At 42.2% G+C, this 8,949-nt stretch overlaps 1 protein-coding gene across 1 annotated transcript; it reads left to right on the plus strand.

Annotated features, from left to right (window-relative positions):
- Positions 1-4,665: 4,665 nt before the first annotated feature.
- LOC136512516 (isopentenyl-diphosphate Delta-isomerase I-like) lies at positions 4,666-8,729 on the plus strand. The gene is made up of 6 exons (XM_066506480.1): positions 4,666-5,024; positions 5,352-5,407; positions 6,173-6,264; positions 7,838-7,940; positions 8,061-8,198; positions 8,338-8,729. The coding sequence occupies exons 1-6, from the start codon at positions 4,768-4,770 to the stop codon at positions 8,586-8,588; spliced, it is 897 nt and encodes a 298-aa protein (XP_066362577.1). The 5' UTR covers positions 4,666-4,767; the 3' UTR covers positions 8,589-8,729.
- The last annotated feature ends 220 nt before the right edge of the window (positions 8,730-8,949 follow it).

The raw sequence follows: 8,949 nt of genomic DNA on the forward strand, positions 1-8,949 counted from the left end.
TGGGTTTAAGTAGTTTGTAATATATGTGGCCTGATTCCACCTTGTGTAGATGAAGCTGGAATTTTATCGATTATCTAAAAAAAACTGGAGCTAGCCTGCGTATGCTTGAAGTGCATCCTCTTGATGCTACCTCAACGTATGCATGGTGGTTGTCGCACTTAATAAATATGTTAGTTACGTACTAGTTTCTGCGCTACTGCGCTAGTGGATTGGAACTATGATTAGAATGTTTTTTTAAACAATATGATTAGAATGTTTGCTGATAACTATCATGGTGTTCTTGAACGAGATTCTGGGCCTGTTTAGTTCCACCAAAATCCAAACTTTGGCACTATGCAAAAAGAAGATTCCCCGTCATATCAAATTTGCGGTACATGCATGGAGTACTAAATGTTGACGAAATCAAAAACTAATTGCACAGTTTGGTTGTACTTTACGAGACGAACGTTTTGAGCCTAATTAGTCAACGATTGGACAATTATTACCAAATACAAACGAAATGCTATAGGGCGCTACATGGTGCTACAGTGAATTTGACGGCGCCGAATCAGCCCAACTAAACGAGGGCTCTGTGTTGCCTTTCTGGACCAAAGATTAGAATGTTTGTTGAAAAATATGAGGTCGTTCTATGTTCTCTAGTAAATCTTTGTAGGTTGTGCCATCCAAGCATGTTTGTTTGGATGTTTGAGCCGTCGAACATTTCTTTCCTCTTGATTGTTTAGAATCAGACGGGACCAAATAATTGTACATCTTTGGTTAAGATCAAGTAGAAGGACTTTATAGACTCTTGGAGCCTGTAAGCTCACTACTACAGAAGTTAACTGTAGGGGCGGCTCTAGAGCCTCTGTAGGGGCGGCTGCGCCAGCCGCCCTTCCCAGGGTATTCCTACAGAGGGTGCCTCTGTAGGGGCGGCTGGTGTTTTCAGCCGCTCCTACAGTTTCCTCTGTAAGGACGGCTGGTAATATCAGCCGCCCCTGTAGTGGACTTCTGTAAGGGCGGCTGGTGATGTTGTGTGTATTTGTAAGGGCGGTTCAATCAAGAACCGCGATATATATATATATATATAATTCAAATTCGAATCTGACTGCCACAAATATACATATATACATCCACAAACACAAGACCATTATTTAGAACATCATCACAAATCATAATTCACAAAAGTTCATCATTACAACATAGTCCATTATGAAGTCCATCATTATAACATAGTCCATTAAGAAATCCACAAGTCCAAATGCAAAACAAAGTCCAAACCGTTCCAAAGTCTGATCCAAATCATACCACAAGTCCACATTGTCATCAACGGCCTAGGGCTAACCTATCAGTCTCCCGAAGGTGTTGGTACAGAGGATTACTACCTAAGTCGGTAAGAAAATGATGGTAAGTACCTTTATGATACACAATCTGGTCCATTATGAATCTGGCGTAGTGGCTGAATTGTTTAGCACATATCATTTTTTCATTGACATGAACTTCTAATGAGCTGTACATAGTTATGTTGGGAATCAAGGCAGCATCAATGGTCCAGCTAGCTAACATCTAATCTTGAGATGAATTACAGAAGCATCAATTACCATTCAATGGAATAATAATAATACGCTTATGCACATGGAAATAACCTTAAGGCGAGAATACAAAAAGTTGGGATCCACATGCGTACTTGAAGATGTTTTAAGAAAAAGACATGCATACTTCAAACCTCCACTAGGATTAGAAATGTGCACAAAGAGTCTTGTTTAGACCAAATTCTAAAGAAAAAAAAAACAGAGTCGTGTTTGGACCATAGAGAAATAACATAGCATAAAGCCTATGCAAGTTTCAAACCTACATCAACAACAGCCATCCACAACTACTATATCTGTTTATAATTTACAAAGCTCACATCAACACTTTGTGCAGATTCATGGTTTCTCCACAATCGTGAGACATTTTAGCTCCATCAGATATTCAAATGGGGTGTTTGGTTCCCCGCCTTGCTTCGCCACACCATGCAAGTGGCGCCTGCTTGGTTCACGTCTGAAAGTTACGGTAGCTACAGATTCTTCAGCTCATTTATGTGCTAGCTTTTCACCACAAGTGTTGCGGTCATTTTCTCCACGCAGCTGCAGCACGCCACAACTGGGCATTGGCGTCTGTTGGCGAGGAATCAAATAGGCCCCAAATTTGGTGTTAAAACTGCACCAACCTGAACTACAGAAAATCACTCTTGAATATGGTGGCCCGCTCAACCGACCCACAAAGAACATAACCAAATTTGATTACTTGAAGTGGAAAATAATCTCACCAAGTATGGTGAAAAGAGTTTGATGTTAATCGACACCACGCCTCGTCTCTAAGTTGTATGTGTGTTTCTTGCGGCGTTGAACTCTATCTTAGTGCCAACAGCTCTAAAAAAGAAAGGCTAGGGTGAGGCAAACTATCCTGTTATTTTGAATCAATAGTCCACAAATCACTTGACTTGTTTGCTAGAAAATCACTTCAATTGTGTGTTATTTTGCCCGGACACTTTATCCAACCTCATGTTGAGAGAGTTTCCCAAAAAGTTCCACCATTTGAAACACATAACTGGGGGTCTGAGCATGTATCATTTTATACTACTAGCATCAATTAGTTAATGTCGTGCAATGAAATTTGACCACGGCCCCGTTCGCTGGTCTGAAACTTGACTGAAACTGGCTGAAAGACACTGTTCTGGCTGAATTGTTGTGAGAGAAAAACACTGTTTCGGTTGAAAAAACAAGCCGAACAAACCGAATATGGGGTAAGCTGAACAGGGCCTTAGATTTAGAATCTGACTAGTGAATCGCTCATGATGATTTTGTCATCTCAAGATTTGCTAGTTTAGTTTATCAGATTATTTATAGAAGTAGTATGTATGTGTATAAATTTATAGACATGTAATAGATATTGTAGGTTCCGGCCTCGGGATGCCCAGGCTGCGGTCCGGGGCACGGCCTAAAAATCCCTAAGATTTAACCCTGCCTGATGCGACCTAAAAATCCCTAACTCTATTTTCAGCCCCCCTTAGGTGTTCCGGGATCCGCCACTGACTATACCTATTGTCGATAGAGCCACACTTGCAGCCGTACAACAGTTGTTTTTTTTTCTATTGCTAATGTTATAAAATCAAAGTCAAACTGCTAATGTGAAAATCAAACTTTGATGATGGCCAAATTCAATGAGGAAAATTACAAGGAAACTTTTTCATGGAAGACTAAGAACAACGGGCCCTCTCTCCCCTCTATAAAAGGGATTGTTAAGAGGGCTGAAAGGGACATGAGAATATACATCCATGTACTGAGCAAATCGATTAATAAAGAGTTGTTTCCCTCTCTATTATGTTTTCTTTGTTCCTATGCTTGTGTAGAAGAACTTGATTTCTTAACAACCACTACCGCAAAAATGCTTTTTCGAGCAGCCAAATGTGTTTCAGAAGAATATATGAATTATAATTTCTTTAGTTGGACATCCCAAGTTCCCGACCGAGGGGCTGTTTGGTTCCCCGCGAGGCTTCGCCTCGCATTGTCTATTGTGCCGGCATAATCAACGAGAAGCCTGCCAAGACGAGCGAGCCAATTCGGCTCTCTCACGCAAGCGAGGACAATCTTAACCCTAGAGACTTCTAAGTACTCAGGCAAGGGGACCAAACATACATCGGGGTTACGTGGTTGCCGAGCTAGCTAGCTTTGCATAGCCAGCGCAAGACACAAGAAGCTTGTTGGGCTTGGGTGAGCCGAATTGGCTCTCTCACGTTGGTAAAGCAAACAATGTCCAAACCTCACCCGCAGCTGCTTGTTTCCTATCTTGACTGGGCAAGGTAAAACTTCACAGTGCGGAGCGAGGGGACCAATCAACCCTAGATACAAACGAGTTGCCTTAACATAACACTGCCGCCGTTCAGGACCGTTTGTCGATGGCATGCTGCTATGGAGTGCAGTTCGCCATTGAGGGGGGAGGGTGAAACGTCTTGAGGTGGAGACGGATTGCCATGTGCTTGTTAATCTGTGGGAGAATCCTTCATGCCAAAATTCTGACGTTGGTCCTCTTCTACAGCAAGTCTATGACCGGAGTTAGAGTTTCATTGATTTCACTTTTGTTTTCTCTAGTAGAACCTATAATAAGCTAGCTCATAAATGTGATAAACTTGTATCCCGTACTAATTTAGAGGAGTGGCTTGTACCACCACCAGGCTTACCGTGTATTCTAGATGCAGAATGTAACCACGTTCATCAATGAATGAAGCTCCGGCTCTTAAAAAACATAACACCGCTGTCGTTCAGGATCGTTTGTCGTAGTAAAATCCATCTATTTCACCATGTTGCGACGTTAAAACGAAAGGCGACCCTGTCCTATAGCTACATGCATATACATCTTCAGAAGTAGGAGAAAACTCTAACAAAAAAACTAGTTATTGGGGAGAAACAAAACATGTTTTGGGATTTTTAAGATCTTCTCTCCGCCAGAACGAGAAAATAAATCCTCAATTAGAAAAATTGTGGATTGGGGAGGAGAGGTGTCTCCTTTATTTGAGGGATGAGAGGCTATGATTTAAGATGACAAGAATTTTTTATTAGGATTGAGTTTATAAAACTGCCGAAGATGTCTAAAATAACAGCTTTTTTCGTTAGGTGGAGATGCTCTAAACCCCAAGCCTCGCACCTCGCACCTCGCAGGGTCGGTCGCACCGAACAGCAGCGACCAAACCAGTTACCAGCCCACCAAATCCAGGCGTAGTGCCCGTGCGCGCACCCATTCCCTCCCCTCATGGCGGCATCGGCGGCGCGGCCCCTGGCGCTCCTCGCGTCCGCCTCGGCATCGCTCGGCGTCAGGCGGCGGGCGTGGGCTCGCTTGGCTGTCTCTTCCTCTTCGGCGGGGTCGGCGCTCCCCAGTCTCCGCGGGCGCCACTCGTTCGCCGCCTCCGCAGGTGGCGCCGTGATGGGGAAGCCAGGCCCCGGCCCCGGCGCCGTTGACGCCGACGCCGGGATGGACGCCGTCCAGCGGCGGCTCATGTTTGAGGACGAGTGAGTTGCCTCCGGTCCCTCCGTCGCGTCAAATTTGCTAGCAGTGCTCTGCTTGTGTGGTAGCTAAGGTAGTGATAACTGATCTCGTCGGCTCGCGCGGTGCCTTGATTGCATCGAATTGTGGCTATTGAAACTATTATCTCTCGTGTATTATCTAATTACATGAGCTATGATTCTTTCTCCTTTCGGAATCTAGATTACTGTTGCTACAACTACAACTTAGTGGACTGAGAGATTCAGATTGAGGTTGAAAACCAGTCTGGTCGCTTCCATTTTAAATCTTGTGACTGCTGCCAATAAAACAGAAATTTAATTTTTTCCATGCAGGTGCATTTTAGTGGATGAACAAGACAATGTCATCGGCCACGAGTCCAAGTATAACTGTACGTGACTCCGTGTGAATTTGTCTATTCCATTCAGTTATGCACGGTTGTGATATTCAAAACAAGACTGTGACATTGGTGCTGACTGTTCTTTCTAGCCGTACTCAGTTTGATAAGTATCCTAATTGCCATGTTTGACTTTGACAAGTGCAAAAATGCTTGCAATTGCCCTCTTACATTTAATGTTTGGTGGAACCTCAAGTTACATTAATATTTGATTGTAGTCTCATCGAGAGAATAGAAAGTACTGTTAGGCGTATGTTTGGTCAATGTTCACATGTTCATACTATTCTGTATGAAATGTTGGAGTCTATGATGAATTGTTAAATTCAATGGCCAAACCGCAATTGCTGTAAAGCTCTCAACCTCATGGTCTAGAGATATTTCAAATACATGTTCCTTTTAATATATATAGTACAAAAGCAAATCCCTATGTTAAATGATTAGAACTGGCTGGGCATCTGTCTATACAATATTAATTAATTTTTTGAAATAATATCCAACACATTTGCAGCCCGCTTTTTTGTGAATTTGGCGTAACACTATTTTCCTGCCAATATAAGCTCCGGTGGAATTTTATTGTGCATTCAACAGGATAGCATGAGTTGCACCTTACCATTACAGAGTACAATTTTAGTTTTTAATATGTGAGTGTTGCTCACTTATTGGTGACTTGTGACCTTAAACCAGAGTCCTAACAGTGAAGTATCACATTTTAGCTGCTATTGCACTTGTTTATTAATTGTACTTGATCAATAATTATAGGCCATCTCATGGACAAGATAGAAGCTGGAAATGCCCTGCACAGAGCTTTCAGTGTTTTCCTTTTCAACTCCAAATATGAATTGCTACTACAGGTATTCACACAACACTAAATATGGTTGTCTTGCTTTAAGATGTAATGTAAATTCCACTTCATGTTCCTTGAATCCTTGGCTGCAGTTCTGAGTTCACTTCGTTCATTTTCCAATCAAGTAGGTTATGCAACCTTTTGCTATTATGCTTGGAGTAGGTTCTGTGTGTGATTTGGGAAAAAAAAGAATCGTTGTGTATTCAAAATGGGCTTAGCTACTTGACATGAATTCATGATTTCTCAATGGTGGTAGAGGTCTTAGATGGGTTGTGATCAAACTGGAGTTTGGGTGTCTTGGCACATATGAGTGCGATGTTTGGCATTTGCATTTATCCAAGCCTGATATCATGGATAGGTTCAAGTGAAAATTGGGAAAAAGGCCTCTAGCTGAGTTGGTTAGGTGGCTTGAATAGCACTCCTTACGTCCTAAGTTCGACTCCTCATGGGAGCGAATTTCAGGCTGGGGTTAGAAAAATCCCCTAGTCGTACCATGCCAAAGCACAGGTCTAAGGCCTGACCCCGATCATGGTCGTTCTCACATGGGCTACGGTGCCGCTGCCGCTGTGTATGGGTGGGGCAGGGGTTATCTCGGCCTGTGTGAGAAGGCCTTCTTAATGCTGCCCGGGGGCTGTCTTACTCCCCGCAGGTCGATTTTTTTAGATTCAACTGAAAATTGGAAACAGCCATAGTTTGTGTTCTGATAGTTCTATTTTGAGTGAACCACGGATTTGGTTGCTCCATGCTTTAGCTGGTGGATGACAAGTTTTTCTTTGCCAGAGCCTACTTTTTCTGTTCCCTAAATGGATGATCCCATTCCTGACATAGAATGGCCATATTGAAGCAATCCCCTCAAAATTATTCTCATTTTATTTTTCTTGAATGCTTCTTGGCTTCTCTTCATATTGAGGAATTGCACTTGCACATTATGCAGCAATCACTACAGCAATCTTCATAAAAAAATTCCCTTGCCTGGTCATGATTATTAGGTAGGTTAATAGCAGGGTTTAATTTACAAGGATAACATCACTTTTGCTTTCATGTAATGCCTCACCTAACATGGAAGAGCATGGATCTCTCTGGAAAATTGTTTGTACTTCTACAAAAGAAAGTATTTATAACAGTCTAGGAAGGAATATGATTAACCATTTTGGAATTAAGGTCCTTCTTAAGAGGGTGCAATTTCAATTTTACCACATAAATTTGGCTGAGTAGAACATGTCTTGCTTCGCTCAAGAACTGTCAGCCTGTTTCTGCTGGTGAAATAGTTGCCGCCATGAATACTATACTGTCCAATACCAGACTACTGGCTTTTAGGATTTTGTTCATGAATCTTACATATCTTTCTGCTCTGTACGAGAAATTTACCTTACGTTCAGTTATGTCTCATCATATATGTAAACAGTTCCACACACTGTAAAGCGACAGCTCAGAACAGTGGACATGAGTCATTTGTTGCCGGTTCTTCTGCCTTTGTTGTATACTGCATTGCTATTTCTCTAAACTGGCTTGTCTAAATCGAAGAGTATTTCCTAAGCTTGTTTACCACAGAAGATATCGTAACATCATAGCCTTTACAGCAAAGGTCTGCAACAAAAGTGACATTTCCACTTGTCTGGACAAACACCTGCTGTAGCCATCCTCTCTACCGCGAGTCAGAGTTGATTGAGGAAAATTGTGCAGGTATATACATATTCCTTGAAGATTGAGGAACCAATCCATACTATTATAGATTTATATGCACCATCCATATTGTTACGTGAACTCTACTCGTGACCAGTCACAATCTTTTATTCTGTTCAGGAGTGAGAAATGCAGCCCAGCGCAAACTATTTGATGAACTGGGAATAGTGGCTGACGAATTACCTGTTGACCAGTTCATTCCGCTCGGGAGGATGCTTTACAAGGCTCCTTCAGATGGAAAATGGGGCGAACACGAGTGTACATACTTGATTGCCTTTTGCTGTTACATGCTGGATTCCCAGTTTTCATACTATTTGTGTTTGCTGTACTCTGCATGTTTCAAGGGACTGTCTTGCAGTTGCAGGCTTTAGAACCTTTCCTATTCTTGTTGTTTCAGTGGATTACCTCTTGTTCATGGTTCGTGACGTGAAGCTCAACCCGAATCCTGAAGAGGTGGCCGATGTCAAGTACATGAACCGCGATCAGCTGAAGGAGCTGCTCAGGAAAGCTGATGCCGGGGAAGATGGCGTTAAGCTGTCCCCTTGGTTCAGGCTGGTGGTGGACAACTTCCTCATGGGCTGGTGGGATCATGTCGAGCAAGGGACTTTGCAGGGGGCAGCGGACATGAAAACCATACATAAATTGTAAGCCTGTAGTCTTGTAGATCGCTAAGCAAGTGGTGTGCTCCGTTGAGAAATAAGCGTTTCTGCTGCTGTTTGCGCTGGCCTTGTTATAGCCATCATTTTGATGGAAATAGTCGATAAAGTTATAATAGAGTGTTCTTAAATCTGGAACATAACTATGAAGATTGAAACCCATCTATGATGTGTAAATTTCTACCGAATGAATGAAAATCGTAGTAATTGGCCAGCAAAAGAAACCTTAACAGTCAAATTATTGATGTTAATCTGTGAAAAAAATTAATATTGCCTATCATGAGAACTTTACCCAAAACACCTCTATGTCTATTTGTAAATTCACATACTATTGCCAATATTTAAGAAACCTA

The sequence above is a fragment of the Miscanthus floridulus genome, chromosome 16 (genome assembly GCF_019320115.1).
Source record: "Miscanthus floridulus cultivar M001 chromosome 16, ASM1932011v1, whole genome shotgun sequence".
NCBI classification, from domain to species: Eukaryota; Viridiplantae; Streptophyta; class Magnoliopsida; order Poales; family Poaceae; genus Miscanthus; species Miscanthus floridulus.

What these genes read in the sequence shown, in the direction of transcription:
- LOC136512516 (XM_066506480.1), top strand. Translation starts at nt 4,768, where the DNA reads ATGGCGGCATCGGCGGCGCGGCCCCTGGCGCTCCTCGCGTCCGCCTCG. An exon ending in CCACGAGTCCAAGTATAACT is followed by an intron (nt 5,408 to 6,172) that starts GTACGTGACTCC and finishes CAATAATTATAG; the next exon opens with GCCATCTCATGGACAAGATA. An exon ending in AATATGAATTGCTACTACAG is followed by an intron (nt 6,265 to 7,837) that starts GTATTCACACAA and finishes TAGCCTTTACAG; the next exon opens with CAAAGGTCTGCAACAAAAGT.